Source organism: Danio rerio, chromosome 9 (genome assembly GCF_052040795.2).
Source record: "Danio rerio strain M-AB ecotype USA chromosome 9, GRCz13ab, whole genome shotgun sequence".
Lineage (NCBI taxonomy): Eukaryota > Metazoa > Chordata > Actinopteri > Cypriniformes > Danionidae > Danio > Danio rerio.
This window is the reverse complement of record NC_141029.1, coordinates 20,930,755-20,953,619: the sequence shown is the minus strand read 5'-3', so window position 1 is coordinate 20,953,619 and position 22,865 is coordinate 20,930,755. Positions and strand designations below refer to the sequence as shown.

The 22,865-nt window shown below is 34.4% G+C and overlaps 1 protein-coding gene and 1 long non-coding RNA gene across 6 annotated transcripts in view; one reads left to right on the top strand and one right to left on the bottom strand.

Annotated features, from left to right (window-relative positions):
- crfb1 (cytokine receptor family member b1) overlaps positions 1-22,865 on the bottom strand; it is a 33,369-nt gene that overhangs the window by 6,477 nt on the left and 4,027 nt on the right. For 2 of the 5 annotated variants that reach the window (NM_001079681.1, XM_087266991.1), the window contains 5 exon segments: positions 12,670-12,838; positions 17,108-17,265; positions 17,382-17,548; positions 20,211-20,328; positions 20,458-20,554. In NM_001079681.1, the coding sequence (NP_001073149.1) occupies positions 12,670-12,838; positions 17,108-17,265; positions 17,382-17,548; positions 20,211-20,328; positions 20,458-20,512 (667 nt within the window). In that variant the 5' untranslated portion in view covers positions 20,513-20,554. 5 annotated transcript variants of the gene reach the window in all.
- On the top strand, positions 15,408-16,623 carry LOC147842321 (uncharacterized). The gene is made up of 2 exons (XR_015499328.1): positions 15,408-15,909; positions 16,082-16,623. It is a non-coding gene; the product is annotated as an uncharacterized LOC147842321 (long non-coding RNA).

The following is a 22,865-nucleotide window of genomic DNA, read 5'->3' as shown; positions in this document are numbered from 1 at the left end:
AGAAGACGCAACTGGTGACTCTATAATATTAATTGTGTTTTTAATACTTCTCAACACTTTGCTGTGTTGTAGAGTAAATGGAAATCAGCATCATCAAATTAATAGACAATGTCCAGGCAGAAAGACACATTTCCATTTGTTTACAGGTATGTATTAAGTCCTTTGTGTGATCATTTTCAGATTTCCACTATTACAGCAAATAGCAAAAGCCATTTGAGAGGTAAATTAAACTTCCCCGTCAGATATAACATTTCCAATCCCATTAGACAACAGGGCCATAGTGTGGCTAGTTTGATGGAGATAAAGAATCAAAGGGGATATTTAGCAATTGTTTGCTAGACATAACAATTTATTGTGTCTGATCTGTATCCATTTGTTAAATCAAAAGTATCCACTGATCTGACAATTATATTTATTCTCATTTTATGCCACTTTTGTAAAAGTCTGTAAATTCTAAGATAACTTCTATCACCTACCTGGCCCAGATATTCTCAACTATTAAAGCCAACAGATGCCATTATTGTCTTAATTGAAGAACACACAGAGATCGGTTGAAATCTCAATTTTAGCCCAGGGTTTTATGACCCTTTAAGGTGGTATATTTGTGGAAATTTAGAACAAAATGTTAGTGTTGAAGTTACAATTGAGTTGATTATGTGCTAAGAAAGAGGAAAATGTTTTATTGTTAGTAAGTTAGAAAATAAAACTGTTGCAAGTAGTACAAGCATTTGGAAAACTTTAAAAACAACAGAATTTTCGAAGAGTTGCCACCAAGTAATAATACAAAAAAATGTAGGAAAGTTTAATCAGCTTGAAACTGTCTTTTAAAAAGTCTTTCTGAATTTGTGGATTTTTCTTCATTCATTCATTAATTTTCTTGTCGGCTTAGTCCCTTTATGCATCTGGGGTCGCCACAGCGGAATGAACCGCCAACTTATTCAGCAAGTTTTTACGCAGCGGATGCCCTTCCAGCCGCAACCCATCTCTGGGAAAGTGGATTTTTGTTGTTTCGTTAAAATAAATAAATAAATAAAAATGTAGCTAGAGACATGGCTTGAACAGTGAAACTGATATGCCTGGTTTTAGACCAAAATAATTCATTAGTATGGTGTAGGGCATCCTTTTGCAGCTAATACAGCATCAATTCATTATTCTTCTTGCAGAATAGTGGCCAAGTCACTATGTGATGCTAGTGGAGGAAAATGCTTTTGAAAACACCCCAAAGTGATTCAATAATATTTAGATCTGGGCCAGTAATCCAGTGGGGTTTTGGACCATGGATTGGATTGAATCTTGGAAATGGGTTTTCACAACAAAACAATATCAAAGCAGTATTGTATTAGGACAAACTAAAAAAATGTAAAACGTTTGTTGATATGCATATGCTCTGGCGCAGCCTTTGCGCGATCGCAGAGTAAGGTGAAGCTGCAGGCCCGCACGCACGCTCAGGCACGCACGCTCAGGCACGCACGCTCAGGCACACACGCACATACCTTCACTTCCACACCTATCGTTTTCTCAGACAGTGCCACCTGCTGTTGGGTTGGGTGAAGCGGCAGGTACGAAGACCCAACTGCACACTCAGACCAGCACTTTTTATCAAGTAGCAACATCAGACTTTCTATCAAGTAGCAACATCAAGTGATAACTGAAAATTACCAGGTTTTATGGCATAAATCAATGTGGCATAAAATATTACACTAACAAACAATTATTTCAGTGTTTGATTTGATCAAAATTAGTGCCAAAAGTTAGAATTATTGTATGTATTTATTTTATTTTATATAATATTTACAGCTTGCTCTTATTTTCAATGTTATTGTACCATTCTGGGACACTCTTCTAGCAATGTTTTCTGGCAAAATAAAAAACTTTAAAGTAAAAATGTTAAAATAAAATGTTTAATATATAACGGTTATTATTTGAAAGATATTTTAGTTCTATGTAGGTCTACAGTACGTATTACAGCAGTATCTATCTGAAAATGCTACCAAAGACAATAACAGTAACAAATGAACAGTTTATGAATTATTAATAAGATACTGCCTTCTATGCAGGTGCGAAATCTTGGTGTTCTCTTTGATGCTCAGCTTAGCCTCAAACCTCATTTTAAACAGTTAACAAAAACTGCATTTTATCACTTACGCAACATTGCCCGCATCCGTTGTCCATGCTTTTATTACGTCTCGTCTAGATTTTTGTAACTCTTTTTTAGGGGTCTGCCAGCCAATTCACTTAAGATCTTACAATATGTTTAAAACTCAGCCGCACGTGTGTTAACTCACACATCATCTCGCTCTCACATTACTCCTGTTCTTTAGCAGTTACACTAGTTGCTTGTAAAGTCACGCATCGATTTTAAAACCTTGATTTTAACTTACAAAGCTGTTCATGGTTCTGCACCTGATTATATATGTGACCTGATATCAACCGCATCATCCTCTCGCAATCTACGTTCTGCTTCGGGGCTCACCTTGTATCAGCCCCGTTGCAAACTTAGCAGCATGTATTCAATCATAGCGTAATATTTTATTTTAGAAAAATAGTTTAAGTTACAATTTAGAAGCAGCAGAATTTTTAAATTCATCTTTTAAGTTTAAACAGCAAATCTTTTAAACAGCAGGTGGCACTGTGAAGGCCTGGAAGAGCAGGTCTGATCCGTCTGAGTGAGCAGGTCTAAGCGTGCGGTTGGGTCTCCGGGCCTGTAGCTTTATAATGTTGTGGTCACATAACCCTTACCGTGGGTGACGCTGACGCACACCTTTCAAAAAATACAACTGTGCGTAGCGTAAGCACTGTTATTAGTCGGCTTGGTAGCTGTGACCAGTGTGGGCAGGAGCCTGATGGAGCGAGTGTTTGCAAGTGTTGAGTTCTGTAAAGGAGCTGCAGATGCAGATTTTTGTTTTGTGTTTACCTTATGATTAAAGTTGCTGTACATCCGCTGGTTCCAGTGTCTGAATGACCGAGTTTTAGCTACTGGTACATTAAGGTAGCGTTTAGAAAAAAGTAAAACACCAGCGAAGAAACTACCTCCGTGAAGTTGGCACCCCATAAAAACAAATAATCCCCAAAACTATGCCATTCGTTTGTGCTACGTTTGTGCTGATTTGTGCCGCAAAAACGAACGTTTGTGCTGGTTTGGGGTCTGAGATATTAAGCATTATTTTTTTAACCGTGTGACGTCACTCTCCACCCCATGTTGCGCAATTGACTTCAAAACAGCACAGGTCGTTTGTGCTCGGTTTGTGCTGGTTTGTGCCGTTAAAACGAACACGGTATCTGTTTTCCTCTTTTAGATATAAGCAAAATATTTCGGGAGCCGTGACGTCACTCTCCACCCCATTTCCTCCAAATCGCACAAGACTGGTATCATTCGTTTGTGCTGGGTTTGTGCTGGTTTGTGCCGTTAAAATAAACACTTTATCTATTTTCGTTGTTTAGATATAATCAAAATATTTCGGGAGCCGTGACGTCATTCTCCACCCCATGTTGTCTAAATCACACCAAACTGGTCTCATTCGTTTGTGCTCGGTTTGTGCTGGTTTGTGCCGTTAAAATAAACACTTTATCTATTTTTATTGTTTAGATATTGCCTTATCAAAACATTTCAGGAGCCGTGACGTCACTCTCCACCCCAGGTTGTCTAAATTGCACAAAGCAGGTGTCATATGTTAGTGCTGGATTTGTGCTGGTTTGTGCCGTTAAAATAAACGCTTTATCTATGTTTATTGATTAGATATTGCCTAATCAAAACATTTCGGGAGCCGCGACGTCACTCAGCGCCCCATTATTTCCTCTAAATTGCACAAAACAGGTGACATATGTTAGTGCTGGATTTGTGCTGGTTGGTGCCATAACAATTAACACTTTATCTATGTTTATTGATTAAATATTGCCTAATTAAAACATTTCGGGAGCCGCGACGTTACTCAGCGCCCCATTTCCTCTAAAATGCACAAAACAGGTGACATTCTTTAGTGCTGGATTTGTGCTGGTTTATGCCATTAAAATAAACACTTTATCTGTTTGTATTGTTTAGATATTGCCTAATTAAAACACTTTGGGAGCCGCGACGTAACTCTACCTGTATATTGCACAAAACAGGTGTCATTCAATTGTGCTGGTTTTGCCATTTATAAACACTTTATCTGTTTTCCTTGTTTGGATTTAACCAAAATATTTGGTTAGATTTGTGCTGGTTTGTGCCATGAAAATGAACAACAGATATTTATATTTGTGTACAAATATGTTACTTTCGTTTTTGCTCGTTTGTGCTGCAAAAATATTATTTGTAAAAAAATTATATCAGATCATTAAGAGGTCTCTCCACCCCAGTTGCTACATATTTACTAAAATAGTCTCATTTGTGTTATGATATATTAAAAAAATTGCCAATATATGACAGAAGATTGGGATATATGACAGAAGATTGTGATACAACATGAGGCATATTAAATTCATAGGCCTACTTTCCACTGACTGAAAATCATCCACCCGCACAGTTGGCCTCAAACTAAAATATAATTCGTATATTTTTCTTGGAAAAAAATATCTTTTTGAAACAACTTTCGTATATAGTTTGTCTCTTTAAAAGCCGCTTTTCCAATCGTTCGGACCCTTTTTTATGCTGAGCTGTTAGGCTCACATTCCGTGCCAAACCAGGTAAGACAGCAAATCAATTTTATTTGGAGGGAAAATTACCTAAATTTAACGTGATGAATGAAAATGATTGGAGGGGAAATAAATTTATCAAAAATGTCATACATTAAGGAAAAATAAACAATGATAATAAAACAATAATAGTGCATTTGTATTATAGTGGCAGAAATATATTTTTTGAGAGGCCTTGGGCAAAGTAAGCGTGCACTTTCACTAATAAAAAATATAGCACTTAAATTATTTCATTTTTAACAATCAATAAATTACACAGAGGTTTTATATCAAAAGTTGATAAAAATATAAAATATACATCTTGTTGGTAAAATAACCATTTAAACAATGGCTGTTATTTATTTTAGTGTTCAAACATTAAGTACCGATTTTTTCAAGTGAAATAAGAATGAAAATGAAACAACAGCATATCAGGATGTAAAGCATATTCATATTAAAGCAATTCCTGGTTGAGATTTTAGAAAATATAGCTACCCAGTATATATTAAAGATCACAGAGAAATTACATGTCCCCAAAAATGTCCAGCTTATATTTAACTGAATTGTATAAATATTGAAAATTGCTCATTTTATTTTTATTAAATTTTTGTTTAATATTTGTTATTTTTTATTAGCAAAAACAATATCAACATTTAAGAATCTATATTCATTCATTCATTCATTTATTCATTCATTCATTCATTCATTCATTCGACTTGTTTATTGGTGCATATATAGGCTATAATTTAAATTATACAACAGTACCTTGGACAGCTACAGTGCCACTAAAGCTTTCAAACAAAAGTCCAAAAAACTAAAGTTTTAAAGTTTAAATTAATTTTCTCCGGTGACGGCCATCACAACACGCCGTATAACCGTCCTTCAGGTGGTAGCCTATAGCCGGCATTAAATTACAAAACAAGCTGTCTGGGCCTTGAATTAAAAAAGTTTAGTTATTTCCTCATTGTTTAAAGAGTCTACAAGTTATTAAATATAAAATAAATATAATAATATTAATAATAATGACAATAATAAGAAGACTAAGGATAACTAAAATATAACAAAATATTACATGTTTATCTTTTATTAAACCAAATCAAAATGGTCAAAATAACATCCTACAGCCCGTGATAAAAACGCACAGTGTTTACCAATTAAGTGAATGTAAATAGTTTATATGATTGTTGTTATTGTTATTATTATTATTAATTGTAATTAATTAATCAATTATTTATTGTTATTTTATTGCCATTTGGACATTGTTCTTTTACTGTATGACAAACAACACAATCACGAAAACCAAAACTTATCTGTAGAAAACGCATAGCCTATGTGTTTGCGTGTGTTATAATCTATTTTTCCCCATAAAATAAATATTGAATAAATAAGTTAACTAAAGCTGCTTTACTTATAAGTGGTAGGCCTACCTACCACAACAGAAAAGTTTAGGCTGCTAGTTTAAATACGAAAGCAGCCTAATATGGACGACCAGATGATAAGAGTAAGAGAAAATCGCAGCATGGTTAAACAGGTTAACCATGTAATGTATATTAATACATATTTATAAAATTAATAAATAAAACTTATAAAAATTCTATATATATTTTTTTAAAAATTTTCCTCTATCGTTAAGCATGCTGGCTACTCATATGAGACTAAAACGAAGTAGATAAGTAAAGCAGGGTTGTAGCCAATTATCTTTATATTGGCCAAGCCCTTTTACTTGGGTTAAATCTGTCAAAATGATGTTCGCATCCTTCATGCTTTTTCTAATAATAAAAAGATCTCAGAATAACCTTGGCCTAGGCTATCTAAAAAAATAAAGCATCTTAAACAAAATTTCTTTCAGCCCAAACAAATTTAAATATTTTAAAATATGCGGGTAGCTGATATCATTATCTTTCATTCAATATTTTAATAAAAGAAGCAACACGAAACTTTCAGGTACAATCCAGCACAAATGAAACCCACATAACGAGACTATTTTAGTAAATATGTAGCAACTGGGGTGGAGAGACCTCTTAATGATCTGATTTTTTTTTTTTTACAAATAATATTTTTGCAGCACAAACGAGCACAATTTGTGAGCAAACGAAAGTAACATATTTGTGCACAAAATATAGAAATATCTGTTGTTCATTTTCATGGCACAAACCAGCACAAATCTAACCAAATATTTTGGTTAAATCCAAACAAGGAAAACAGATAAAGTGTTTATAAATGGCAAAACCAGCACAATTGGATGACACCTGTTTTGTGCAATATAGAGTTACGTCGCGGCTCCCAAAGTGTTTTGATTGGGCAATATCTAAACAATACAAACAGATAAAGTGTTTATTTTAATGGCATAAACCAGCACAAATCCAGCACTAAAGAATGTCACCTGTTTTGTGCATTTTAAAGGAAATGGGGCGCTGAGTAACGTCGCGGCTCCCGAAATGTTTTAATTAGGCAATATTTAATCAATAAACATAGATAAAGTGTTAATTGTTATGGCACAAACCAGCACAAATCCAGCACTAACATATGACACCTGCTTTGTGCATTTTAGAGGAAATAATGGGGCGCTGAGTGACGTCGCGGCTCCCGAAATGTTTTGATTAGGCAATATCTAATCAATAAACATAGATAAAGTGTTAATTGTTATGGCACAAACCAGCACAAATCCAGCACTAACATATGACACCTGCTTTGTGCAATTTAGACAACCTGGGGTGGAGAATGACGTCACGGCTCCCGAAATGTTTTGATAAGGCAATATCTAAACAATAAAAATAGATAAAGTGTTTATTTTAACGGCACAAACCAGCACAAACCGAGCACAAACGAATGAGACCAGTTTGGTGTGATTTAGACAACATGGGGTGGAGAATGACGTCACGGCTCCCGAAATATTTTGATTATATCTAAACAACGAAAATAGATAAAGTGTTTATTTTAACGGCACAAACCAGCACAAACCCAGCACAAACGAATGATACCAGTCTTGTGCGATTTGGAGGAAATGGGGTGGAGAGTGACGTCACGGCTCCCGAAATATTTTGCTTATATCTAAAAGAGGAAAACAGATACCGTGTTCGTTTTAACGGCACAAACCAGCACAAACCGAGCACAAACGACCTGTGCTGTTTTGAAGTCAATTGCGCAACATGGGGTGGAGAGTGACGTCACACGGTTAAAAAAATAATGCTTAATATCTCAGACCCCAAACCAGCACAAACGTTCGTTTTTGCGGCACAAATCAGCACAAACGTAGCACAAACGAATGGCATAGTTTTGGGGATTATTTGTTTTTATGGGGTGCCAACTTCACGGAGGTGAAGAAACTCGATATAGAGGAACATAACTTACTGCCAGCTAGCATTTCAGAAGTGTTATTCAGAGCTGATAGTGGAAAAAATTCCTGAGCCTGAACTTTTTTTCCTTGCCCCTGAGGTGAGTAGGGGTGGGGGTACTGTGTATGCAACGCACTTTTAACACATAACTTGTGGGCTCCTGGGCCCAAATATATTAACAGCCTATGTGTAACCCTAATCATCATTATTGTCAAGTGGCTCTTTTTAAACACATGCCAGTAATGTCAGTGACACATGCCAGTGTCAGTGATCTTGTGACATGTGCCAGTAGGTGTCAGTATAAGCACGTTATTAGCACATTAATCTTATAAGTCTCTTTGCTTTAATATTTAAAAATCATTAGGCAAATGACACCCGTTATCTTACATGCACATATGTTATGAGTTTTCAACATGCATTTTATTATAACTTTTTAAAGGATATTATTTAAAATACCTTAAAATGAAAATAAGTTAAATAATAAAATAAATGAATGAATTAAAAACATAGAGAAGTCCATATTGTAGGGGACAAAGGAACTGCCAGGATGCAATAATATACAGTACAACAGATAAGTGTAACCCCTCCCATACATAAGCATGCCACAATAAATTTGACTGACATGTACTGTCAAATGACTATATTACGTACGGAAGTATGACTACGAATACATAAAATAAATGCGTTTAAATTAAAACATCGTGGAGTAGCTCAGCAAATAAACTAACTTGCGACGCGATAAATTAGGTTAAAAGTCGCGTAATGATTAAATATGGTTTTGCTCGTGTTAATGTCATAAGCTTCGCCGGGTGTCGATGTCACTGCAGTGACATGCAGCGCGACACTCTGAGTGACACAGGTCACTACACATGCCACTAGCGAGTGACACATGACAGTGGAAAACCGGACGTGCCACCGGAAGTGTCACTACACTCAGTGGCATGTGCCAGTGTCATCTGTACGTCAGATGTCGTGTCGCTCCATGTTAAAACTGCTACTGTGAATCCGCGTTCAAGCGCACACAATAAGCTAAAACTCGCCCTAAGCACCGGCAAAAACAAATAACAATGAATGTGTCGAGGAAAGAGTAAGGACAAATCTTAATTATTTATTAATAAACTTATTCTGAGTCAGTGTTGCAAAGATCCTGACTGGCAATCTCCTCTTGGACTCGCCTTTAGAAATTCATCTTTACGGATTACATGAAGGAGTTTTTTTGTTTTCGATTTGTTTTATTTCGTTAAGTAATAATTTAAAGCTTTCTATAAATATATTTATTATGTCTGTGAGGCATATACATTTTGCTTCATTTTGTTAAGCGCTCCTGTTCAAAAACCAGACGAAAGAAAGCGCATAATTTTGTTTTTCTTTATTTTATAAAATTGCTGTAACGTTTTTTGATGTATTACTCGTACTTTGTGAGCAAAAATGACGGATAACTTTAAATTGCTCCCACTGAAAAAATGCAAGTGATTGCTCTGGCGCCTCGATGTCCTGCAAGCTTTTTATAAGCAAACTATGCACCTAATAGCACACATTCTTTAACGTTTAAGCTACCATTGTTTTATACTTGAACTGTTTTATATCTTTTATTTTAGGCAAGTCGTGATGATTTGAGAAGGCAAACTGATCAAACAGACAGTGATGGTCTTCCAATGGGCGCTGTTCGTTAAAAAAACAACTTATTTTTAACAAATAAAAAAAATGCTCCAAACGTTTTTCTAAATAAGCTCAATAAAAAACGAAACTAAATATAAACACTTTGCCATTAGGCTACATACAAAACTGAACTATTTCATAGCTGAAACACTAAGTTGTTTAAGGAGAAGGGGGAAATATATTTTTGTCTCGTCTATTGCTTCACCGTTATTTCGAGAATAAACTCAGCGTAAATATGCAGATGTCATTCCCAAAACATATCAGCGTATATGTGCCGAAAACGAAAGTTTCATACAAATTCTGAATGGATTATAGCCTGGAAAGTGCAAAGCACGCTCCTCTTATTATCACTAAAAAGCGTCGTTAATCTTAGTTCATAGAGATCTCACAAAGATCCGTTATAATTTATAAAGCTCTCTAAATTACACAATTAATCTTTTATTTACATGGCGTCTACACTCAAAAGATGATTCACGAGCACACAAAATGGCACTTAATAAAAATCAATCCGGCGCTTTCAGCAGTGAGTGAATTCTGTGAATCAAGAGAAATGACAGATCAATATCCGTGAACCTGATTTTTTTTTTCCCCCGCAGCCACAGTACGCCGGAAATCCGGCGTGGTGCCGGAATGCTATCACCCCTGGTTATTGCAGAGCAACACAAACAGCACACAAAAGTTTAAATATTGCGCTTGCTTGTGCCGTGAGTCACACCGATCACTCCACACAGAAATATTTAGCCACTGACTGAAGAAAGAATGCTGTTTTTGCCAGATCTTGGAGCTGCTTTTGACACAGTAGTTCATAGGATGTTGATTTCTCGCTTAAAGCATTGTGTTGGTATTAAGGCTCCTGCCCTCGAATGGTCTTCATTCGGGTTGGGTCGATAGACGATGCCATCATCCATCACAGATGATAGACATATCAATGCTGATTAGGCATCGCAATCCTCTGCCCCGCCCTTACCACAGCAGCAACCTACTTGCGAAAAATACACACGGCCCTATTTACACTAATACTTCTTAGTTTTAAAATGGCATTTTAGAACAAAAATGATCCACACTGGCATTCACCTAGCATTTCTAAAAAAGCCCTCCATTCACACTATACTGCTGAAAACGCACACACACACACACACACACACACACACACACACACACACACACACACACAAACACACACACACACACACACACACACACACACACACACACACACACACACACACACACACACACACACACACACACACACACACACACACACACACACACACACACACACACACACACAGTCATGTGCTGCAGTGTCTGAGATCCAGAAGTCAGTGGGTGCTTTTTAGCACAAAACCTCAGAGAGCAATGCACATCAGACAGTTTATCAAGGATGTACCGCTGGATCACGCCTCATTATAGTTGTTAAATGTGATATTTAATTCATCTTGTCTCTATCTAATGACTCTTCAGTCTTTTGTATCTATCATGTAACATGTCACAGCATCAGTACACTGCTTCAATCTTTCCCTTTCACGCTTGTACTTAATATTTTTAGCAAAAACCTCAAATACTGTTGGCTGGTTCCTGTTGGTTGTGCACCTTTTTTATCAACCAATTTTTATTTTTATTATTACTATTATGAACTTTCAAAATGTATTTTGTTATGGTGAATTAAAGACATAGAGAGTCGATTTGCATTTAGTGCCCATGACACGAGAGCACTAGTCCATGTCACAAGAGCATTTGGGTAGTTCGCAAATTAGATTAATTTTATTTTGTTATTTATTTCACTATTTGCAACTTAAACAGAAATTTCCAAAGATCTTACACTCAAAACTAATTATAGCCTACCTATACATGTATATAACATTCTGTTGCTAGTTTCTTCAGTGTTGGGCAGGAATTGCTATGATTCAAAGGCTTGTGTATATGCTTATTTATTACTATACGCATTTCATTTTCAGCAAATCAATTTAAGTAAAGGCTCACAATGTGACTATTATTTAAAAACCTGACAGATTATGAGTACAAATAGTATTACAACTCCAAATCAGAAAAAAAAAATTGGACAGTAAGGAAAATGCAAATAAAAAAAGAAAGTAGTTATTTGCAAATTTACTTTGACTTGTACTTCATTGCAGACAATATCAACACAAGATATTTCATATTTTCTCTGGTCAACTTCATTTCATTTGTAAATATACATCCTTTCCTGTCATTCAGACCAGAACACATTCCAAAAAAAGTTGCGATAGGAGCAATTTTGGGCTTGTAATCAGGTAAATTGGTTAAATAATGATGTGATTTGAAACAAGTGATGTCAACAGGTGATTGGGTGTTTACACAAAATTGTACCAAGTACACATACATCCCATGTGCATTTCACATGTGGTTTTGTGTTTCACATGTGTTTTATCAAATTTTCACATGTGATTTTTACATGAGAACTTTCAAATGTGCATTTCTGTATTTGCATGTGGTCATGTGTTCGCATATGAAACTTGTGTGGCTTTTCAGTAAGGGTTGTGATATCCCCATACTAATAGCTATTGATGTAATGCTAAATAAACCAAACTCAAAGGAAACAGTTTGGGTTACTCTCATGCTATATTTGGCAGTAAAATTCATTATTTTTTATAGAAAGGTATTTCTCCATAGCATTAACTACTTGGAAACAATAATTTACCATATAAGCCATTCAGTGCTCTTAATGCTGGGTCATGATCACCTTGTCTGAATTTGTTTGATAGACTAAATTGTGCTTATTTGTAAAAATGCTCTCTACAAATAACATATTATTGCTTTGTATATATATCCTGTTCATGGTTTATATATCCCCGAAAATGCAGTTTATTAAACAAAGCATGGGTCAGTGCTGGTTAAAGGAGTCACATTATTTAATATAAAAATTTAAAACACACAAAAGGTTGCAGTTTATACAAAAAAAAGTTAAATTTTTCAAATATTTGTGTAGCAATAGAATATTAACAAAGCATATTATGTTGTTATTTAAAAAGTATTTTCTTACCTCTTTGTGCCTCCTCTTTACTTGTGTATTCACATTGCCAAGAAGAAGGTTGAGTGTTCTGGTTGGAATTGATTTGTGGAAGTACTTTAACACAGTACTGAACACCAGGCTGAAGATTCTCCAGGACATACTGTTTACTTGGTTCTTGAGATCTTGAGATCTCTCTGACCTAAATTTTAAAAAGACAGCAATTAAACTTTACAAGTACAACTTGTAGAAACTTCAGAACTAACATGATTGAACTTTGCTAAATTATCAAACAAACCCTGGTTATTGCAATTCGCTTGCAATTTCTTATAATGTAACTACTTTAAGCAAGAGCCATTTTTAAGGGATTTCAACCAACTTAAAGCCACTCTAACAAAACCAGTAAAACAGTATACAGGGCTCGAAATTAACCCTTTTTGCTTGGTAGCACCGGTGCTCCTAACTTTAAAAATGTAGGCGCATCAGCCAAAATTTAGTCGCACCCACCAATTATAAGCACCATTACAACAAGTTTTATACAAACATACTTATTGCACTTGAAATCAACACTAATCAAACTAACAGGCAAATATATATATATATATATATATATATATATATATATATATATATACACACACACATATATATATATATATATATATATATATATATATATATATATATATATATATATATATATATGTATGTATATATATATATTAGGGATGCACCGATATGAATTTTTTGGCCGATACCGATAACGATAATTCTTTAGACTTGGAGGCCGATAACCGATATGTATAGGCCGATAATTATAAATATTTTAAATTGTTATATTTTTATACAGCAAACTTCATAAAAGATTGAAATGATCTTATGAACTGAATAGTCTATACTCAAAGCAAAAAAGCTATGATTTCGAAATTGCAAGGTGATTATAGACCTATATTCACCATTTCACATAAATCTGTATGCAAAAATTATTTCCTTTTCTTTATAGCAAATGAACATGCAAATTGATTGTTGCATAAAAATAATAGTTTAAATAACAAAATGATATTTAATTAACAAGCAAGTTAAATATATTTAAATAGGATAAAAATTAAAGAGCTAAGGACTGAAACCAGCTCAAATGGTCATGAATAAAACGTGTTACAGTGCTGTACACATGTACAAATATGTCATGTCCGAAAAAGTCTTTTTAGAGGTGTTTTGACAGTTTAGAGCCACTGTACAAGCAAATAGCTAAATACAGATAATACGTTTTAGTACGTTTAGAAAATGCAGCACAGATTTATCCTATTTGGCATTTTGACATTTCACATGTAGGTGCTGCTTGTCAATCAGACAGCGCTTCTGCGCTCGTTCTTGCCGTCAATCGCGGGAAAATTATCAATAAAAAGTTTATGATAAACCGCTGAGAGTTTTACTCAACTGTAGAGACAGAGTTGCCATCAGAGTCAGATTTTGATACAAAACGTGCATTGAGCTGACTGTATGACAAACACAGAGCAGAATATAAAGACAGAATGAGTGGCTAGTTAAGAGCCCCTTTGACTGGATTCACCTTTCCCCCGTGCTACAGTGTGTATGTGTGTGTGTGTGTATGTGTGTGTGTGTGTGTGTGTGCGGTGACAGCTCTCACGCAAGCTTGTTATAGTCAATATAAATATTCCGATCAAACTGAATACTATCTTACATCAACAACACATGACAAGCAACGCGTTTATAATAACAAATAATAAGATTACAAACAATCGTTATGTTTACACGTGTTATAAAATGTGCGGGTCCTTCAACGGGACAGGGGTTTGGGGTTTGGGGTGTGAGTTAAGTGGAGGGAGAGGGTGAGAGAAAAGAGGAGCGTTTTTTTTTTTTCGCAATGAGACCATTTTCTGTGATGTTCCCTCTTTGGTGACTTACTTGTTGTACCACACGGAAAGTAATAAATATTTTGGACCAAGTTACATGTGTCCTCTTTCATTCATCAGCTGCAACTAAAAGAGTTAACCCCGAAACTAACATTATTCAGCCCTGCAGTAATAAGTGAATCTCCCCTGCTATCTCTAACACAACAAAGAGACAGAGCAGGAAAGGTTTCCACATTTATTATTTTTCCTGAGGCGATTTAAAGCAAAATACACAATGATACTCAATCAAAAATAATATACAATGACAAGGAACAAGGTTACTTACTGAGTTATTAATGCACAGCAAGCCACGCGAAGAAAGGACAGACTTTGAGGGAATAATCAGTGTGAGGAGAAATCCATTATAGTGCACTGGACAAGTCTGATCAAGTTCCGCCCACGCGTGCGCGAGGCAGGCAGGCCTGTACAATTACGTAATTTTTTGGCTTAAATATATCAGCCTAATTATGATATTGGATCAATAACGATAATCATACAAATAGCATTTATCGGCCGATAACGATATGGGCGCCGATTTATCACGCATACCTAATATATATATATATATATATATATATATATATATATATATATATATATATATATATATATATATATATATATATATGCATGCGTGAGGAAAACAAGTCTCAATAAAATCCCGTTATCACAAGAAAATACATTTTCATAACATAACTGAGTGACTAAAGGATACACGCAGACAAAAAAAAAAACCTTTAAAACTGTTTCAGAATGTTAACAATGGATGAAGTTCAGTCAGAAGCCGTTCACATAATAAACGAAGTATGCAAAGTGGAAGATAAAACCTCAATTAAAAGCCCTTCACAAAGCTCTAATAAACAAAATAATTATAAGGGCAGCAAAAAATAAGGGTTTTGAGTCACAAACTGAGAATTTAAAATTCAAAATTAAGATTGAACTGGGAGTTTAAAAATATATATAAATACAAAAGTCTAACGCCCACACCTTGAATGTGTCTTGCTTTTGAGTTTTAATGAGGGTTTCAAAGCTTGCTACTTTTAAATAAATAAATACATTCAGTTCAGAGAAGTGCTCATCAAATTCTGTTTTAAATTTTGTATTCTATCATAGGTATATTTGCATTTTTCAAAGAAAAAACATTTTTAATTACTTTAATATTCGTTGTTACCATGGCAACTCTCTCCTACTTCCGGTCTCAATCGCCATATTGCACAATAGTTCTATCCCACTGCAATGAATGAATGAATTTCTTACAGTGAAGATGCTTAAAGCGCAGTTTGTTTAATATTTTTATTCTATTGTATTTATGTCCCTTTTCTTATTTACAGGGAGGAAAATAACTAAATATACAGTTGAAGTCAGAATTATAAGCCCTCCTGAATTATTTTTGACCCTTTTCGTCCAATTTCAAAGATTTTTTTTCAACCCATTTCTAAACATAATTGATTTAATAACTCATTTCTAATAACTGGTTTATTTTATTTTTTCTATGATGACAGCACATAATATTTTACTAGATATTTTTCTAGATACTAGCATTCAGCTTAAAGTGCAATTCAAAGGCTTAATAAAGGTAATTAGGCAAGTCATTGTACAACAATAGTTTCTTCTGCAGACAATAAAAATATATATTGCTTAAGGGGGCTAATAATATTGATCCTAAAATAGGTTTTAAAATATTTAAAACTTCTTTTATTCTAGCCAAAATAAAAAAAATATATATATTTTCTCCAGCAGAAAAAATATTATAGGAAATACTGCGAAAAATTCCTTGCTCTGTTAAACATCATTTGGGAAATTACCAAAAGGGCGAATAATTTTGACTTCAACTGATTATCATTTTGAATGATTGTGATTACAATTATGACCAAAATAATCGTGATTATGATTTTTCCCATAATCTTACAGCCCTAGTTTGCAGTTGCCACAGTTATCAATATACAAACATTTGTATAATGAACTGTTCACTCAAAAATGAAAATTTAATCATCATTTATCACCTTTAACTTGTTCCAAAAACTGAATTTATATAGGCACAAAAAGGAGCTATTTTGATGACTGTTTGGTAAAATTTTTTTTAACGTTCTTCAAAGTATCTTATTTTGTGTTACACAGACAAAATAATAAAAAAATAAAACAATTTTGGAACGGTGAGAAAATCTTTTTTGCAAACTTTTTTATTTTTGGGTTAACTATTTCTTCAAGAACAGTGTTGTTTATTACTTTACTAGTAAGAAATTAAGCTTTTAAGTTTTGAAATGCTAATGACTAAGTCCTGCAACTGTACATTAGTATGGGATAGTACTTTTCATTCATTTTGTATAAAAAAATATATATAGAAAAACATGTTTTTACTTTTGTACAAAATACTGTTTTCCTTTTTCTTTTGTTTTTTTTGGTTCTTTTTCTGTTCTAGGTTGAAATACTATAAGGTAATATAAGGCACATAATAATCATAAATTGCATTTCACAGACAAGAGAAGGTTTTATTAAAAGAGGTAAAGAGTTTTCAATTAAATCATAGGTAAAGTATGAACTTTCTACAGGATCCTTACCTCATTGTTTCCATGTTTCTTCCAACTTATACTGTAGGACACAGAATTATAAAACCGACGCAGTTTATCGTCTTTCCTTGATTCATTGGGTAGAGAGATGCTGATATTCAAACAGTCTCCACAGCCAGACAAAAATATAACTGGTGGACCTATGATTGCTAAACAAAGCATCATCAAATACATTTTTTAAATACTTACAAACTCTAAATCAAGAGACCCACTAACATACAAAATGCATGAACACACAAACTGTACTTTATCTCCAAATACTTACTGTCTTCATACGGTATGAATCTTTTTTCAATTACTGATGAATTCATATTGTCAAGCGATGCCCAAATAAGGAAAGTGCAGGGTATGTAGATGTCTTCACATGCTTCAGAGACATCCATAGTTGTATTTCTGATGTTCAAATGCTCTGTTTGCTTTCCCTTTTCAAATCTATGAAAGAACATGTTGGATTCTTTAAGAAAAATGGCAAAGTAGGAAAAGTTTAAGATCTTATATGTTTGACATTTTGTAAAATCCAAATTAAAAAAAGATCCAAACAGGCCACAGACACAGGGGAATATTAATAAGCATTGCCCAGGATGCAATATATTCATTAATTATACGTGTTTTGTGTGTGTAAAAGCAAACAAAAGGTCCAGAGTTCATTTCAAGTGTGCTATTTGCATTTGGAATGTGTTGCTGTCAACTCTCAAGATGAGATCCGAAGAGCTGTCACATATAGTCAAGCAAGCCATCATTAGTCTGAAAAAACAAAACAAAACAAACCCACCAGAGAGATGGCAAAACCATTAGGTGTGGCCAAAACAACTGTTTGGAACATTCTTCAAAAGAAAGAGCACACCAGTGAGCTCAGAAACACCAGAAGACCACGGAAAACAACTGTGGTGGATAACCAATAATGTTTGATGATGAAAACACCCTTCACAACAGTTGAAGGACAGATCAAGAAAACTCTTCTGGAGGTAGGTGTATGTGTGTCAGAGTCAACAATCAAGAGAATACTACACCACAGTCAATACAGAGGGTTCACATTAAGATGTTAACCATTGGTGAGCCTCAAAAACAGGAAGGCAAGATTAGAGTTGATAAGATCAACTTGTACAAGACTGATCAGAAGAAAAGGAACTGCTCATGATCCTAAGCAGTGAAGCATGGTGGTAGTAGTGACATGGCGTGAGCATGTACAGTATGGTCTTGGTTCTCTTGTATTTTTTGATGGTGCTGACAAAAGCAGCAGGATCAATTCTGAAGTGTTTCAATGTTTTTAGCTCATATTCAGCCAAATGCTTCAGATCTTATTGGACCATGTTTCACAGAGCAGATGAATACAGAGAATGACCCAAAGCATACTGCAAAAGCAACTAAAGAGTTTTTGAAGGGAAAGAAGAGGAATGTTACGCAACGGCCAAGTCAATTACCTGACCTGAATCTGATTAAGCATGTATTTTACTTGCTAGAAACAAAACTTGAGGGAAAATGCCCCAAGAACAAGCAGGAACTGAAGACAGTTGCTGTAGAAGTCTGGCAGAGCACCACCGAGGATAAAACCCAGCATCTGGTGATGTCTATGCGTTCCAGGCTTAGGCTGTAATTGACTGCAAAGGATTTTCAACCAAGTTTTAAAAAAAATAAAAGTTTGATTTATTATTATTATTCTGCACTTTTGAACCCTTAAAAAGTGGAAGGCACATATGCAAACGGTTGTAATTCCAACAGCGTTCACCTGATTTGGATGTAAATACCCTCAAATTAAAGCTGATAGCCTGCAGTTAAAGCACATTTTGTTTCTTTCATTTCAAATCGATTGCGCTGGTGTATAAGATTTTTGAATTGCGTCGATGTGCAAATATTTATACATCTGTATATATATATCAGGGGTGCAAAAATACAAACTTCTCACACTTTCAGGTTCAATTCAATGTTTAAATAACAAATAACAGCTGATTAATTTAATTTAAAACCTGTCAGGCTTCTGAATAATTTTGCTGTCGGTGTTTAGTTAAAATCAACAAAATATACACTAGATTTCGCATACGGACCCTGAGCATGCATCAACATTTGTACTGTGCTTCCAGGATAGATGTCATTCAAGCGCACAAGTCAAGACTAAAGCCAATGTGAAGATGCTGGACTTTTAGCAACGTGTACAGGTGTAGTAACGAGCAAACAAAGACAACAAAGCATGAAGGCAGAGCATTTAATAGGTAAGATTTCGCTTTTTACGTTTTTATATGTTACCAACTTTTTATGCTCAACAAGTAATAAAGTCACTTACTGCACTGAACATAAGGCAAAGTCACATCAACCTGCACTAAATACCAGGCTTATGCTAGTTTGGTTAAATAAAATAAGCAAACAATGTAAATTAAATATGATAACAAGATGCTACAGTACCAGAAACTTGTGTTATTGTCGGCTGAGTGAATGAGTTGTTCATTACAGGGATTTATTCACAAACGTGAATGAAAACAGAAGAGGGGGTGTGTTTCAGGACATGGATTAGATCAAATTTACAGGGAGGGATATTTTTATGCACACAAATACATGCTCTTTGTCAGCAAGGGCTGTGCGGTCACTGATCCATCGATTTGGAAAAGTGATGTAAAAATATAATTTTCGTAATAAAAAAAAACATTTGCATAGTCACCAGTGGAAAAACTCCCGATCACAGATATACAGTTGAAGTCAGAATTATTAGCCACCCTGAATTATTAGCCCCCCCCCCCTGTTTATTTTTTTGCCCAATTTCTGTTTAATGGAGAGAAGATTTTTTTCAACACATTTCTGAAGATAATAGTTTTAATAACTCATTTCTAATAACTGATTTATTTTATCTTTGCCATGATGACAGTAAACAATATTTTACTAAATGTTAAGACACTTCTATACAGCTTTAAATGACATTTAAATGCTTAACTAGGTTAATTAGGTTAACTAGGCAGGTAAGGGTAATTAGACAAATATTATTATTAGATATTTGGACTAGTCAGAAGACAAAAAAAATCTAAGTAAGGAATACACTTTTTTTTTTTTTGCAGTGTGCACACTGTTGGTATTTGAGGAAACATAAAAAACTGCTTTAGAATCATACCTTTGTAAATTGAAAACGCTCTGTGGAGGAGAATTTACCCCATAATTCCAGTGTAAAATGTGTCTGAAGTTGTGAGACCATATTGTAAAGTTGACAGGAGCAGGGATTGCATAGATCACTAGGAGAAAATCATAAACACAAGTGTTACTTAAACATATTACATACTTGTTATGTTTCTTTTAAGTTTTAATATATTATTTAATTTTGGTTGCACACCCCAAATCCACCTAACCCGCCAAGATCATACCTGTAAAGTAAAGATGAATGAGAAAAAGACGGCCAGTGTATGATGATGTCTTCATTTTGATAACCAATCATATTTCACAAACAAAAGCAGAGTCACACTAAAATAAAAATACAAAACAAAGCAGATAATTAGGATCACTATTTGAAGACAACTGTCACGAGGACAGGAAGTCAGTGTCATAGAAAAGAAGAGATAAATAAATGTATCAATACGTGTTAATCAGCTACATGTATATTTGATCTCATTCCAGTCAAATTATTAAAAAATGTGTTAGGAGTATCTAACACCATCACCAAAAAAGCTCGCCTTTACTAAGTTTAAACTGATGCGGCTTATAACAAAGAACAGTATTGCGCCAGTGGTCATCGGGAGAATCCCGCTCTGCCCCCCCTCATATATTGGGTCGGCTGACTCACCTGCTTTTTTCCCACAAACACAGAGAGATGAAAGTCAGCGCATAATGAGACGTAGCATTTAAAATGACACAAACAGAAATCAAAACTTTTAAAAGTGAGACTTTTCTTCCTTTCCAATCTTTCTTGAGATGTATATTATTTTTCTGCTTTATCACTGATGCCTGCTTTGCAGCTTTCAGCCTTAAATTGAATGGTTTATTATAATCTTTTGTTTGTTTTTGTATTTATTACATTGACATGCATACAAAAATAATAGAACAACATAAATATTTCTTACTGCAATGCTTCATTTGTGTTTGATGCAAACAATAAATTTATTTCATAAAGTAACAGCAGGACTTCGGATATCAGATAACTCACACTCAAACACATTCAGGGCAGCATGATCATGAGAAATGTAATTCATTGTTAGTATTATTGGCATCATCGTCAGCATCAATATTTTATAATTATAGGATATTCATTTTGGAATTATTGCACAAATATTAAGTCATCACAGCATTAGTTAGATAGTTGTTTCTGGTTTATGTTAGTCCTAATTGATGTTGTTTTCAAATACAATAAACCCCTTAATATACAGTTTGCAGTGGTGCTCATTTATTTTTGGTGAGTGCTCCTAAATTTTTTCTGGTGCTCCAAATTTTTTTTGGATGCTCCTAAATATTTAAAGTTGAGAGCACCGGTGCTACCAAGTAAAAAAGTTAATTTCGAGCCCCGCCTGAAACTATACATTTTTTTATAAAAAGTAACTTTGGTCCCACTTTATATTAAGTGGCCTTAACTAATATGTACTTTCACAGAAATTAATAGTTTGTTACAATGTACTTATTGTGTAAATACATGCGTTTACTGTGTACTTATGCTTGATTAAATACATGTATGTAATTACATCTGTAAATAACTTTTGTAATTACATTTGTAAATACACTGTTGACCATCCCTTACACTTTAACCCACCCTTAAACCTACCCATGCCACCAAACATGTCCATAACCCAACCTCTATCCCAACTCAAAAGCCCACCACAAGTGTTCTCAAATACATTATAAACACAGTAAGTACATTGTATTTATTTTTGATGTAAGTACATAGTACTTAAGGACACAATATAAAGTGGGACCCATGAAGAATAATAAAAAAACATGAATCACAAAATACAAAAAAAAAAAAAAAACAGATATTACAAATATTTTTTTACAGTGTAGTTTCTTGAAATGCAAAAAGGAAAAATATGCAATATGCATGAAATTAAACAATTTATTAATTGCAATACCGGATATTCTATTTAAACTTCAGTGTATGAATTAAAAAAGGATTAAACATCACTAAAGTTACAACCAGTGTTAAGAGTACAAGTAACGCAAGTTGCAGATGTCACCATTTCAAAATGTTCCCTCTGCCGACATTGTTAACGCCGCCGCAGAGGTACCTATGTGCGCAAGCAGCTTTTGGCCAACAAAAAAAGAAAACTATAGTTATGAAACAATAACTTGCTTTATCAATAAAAATTATTATTATATGCTAGGTTACAAATATTTGACCAAATACCACTACATGCAAAACACTCTCATGCACTAAAAATAGGTTCTCTTTTGCATAGCTATTAGTGGCAGTTATGAATTAAATAAATGGGCTTATCCGCAAGCAAGGTGAGCTGGATATTATTTATTGTCTGTTCACTTTTTATTTTTTTACATAATCAAAACTATTTGTTAATGAACGCTACATCATACTGCATAACAGACGGCAACTGGCAAGTGCAGTACAGATAAGCCACATTCTACTAGCCTCAGAGTATTCGCCTACCATGTAGAAATCACCGCTTGAAACAAGTGGGTTTAGGCTGGTTGAAATACATAGTCAAAAATAATCCTCTAGTAAATACTGAAATAAATACTGCAGTAAACATTTAAATAAATACTGTAGTATAACTTTTTACCACAGTAAACTGTAACATACCTTATATGTAAAAAGAAAAACAACAGTAATTGA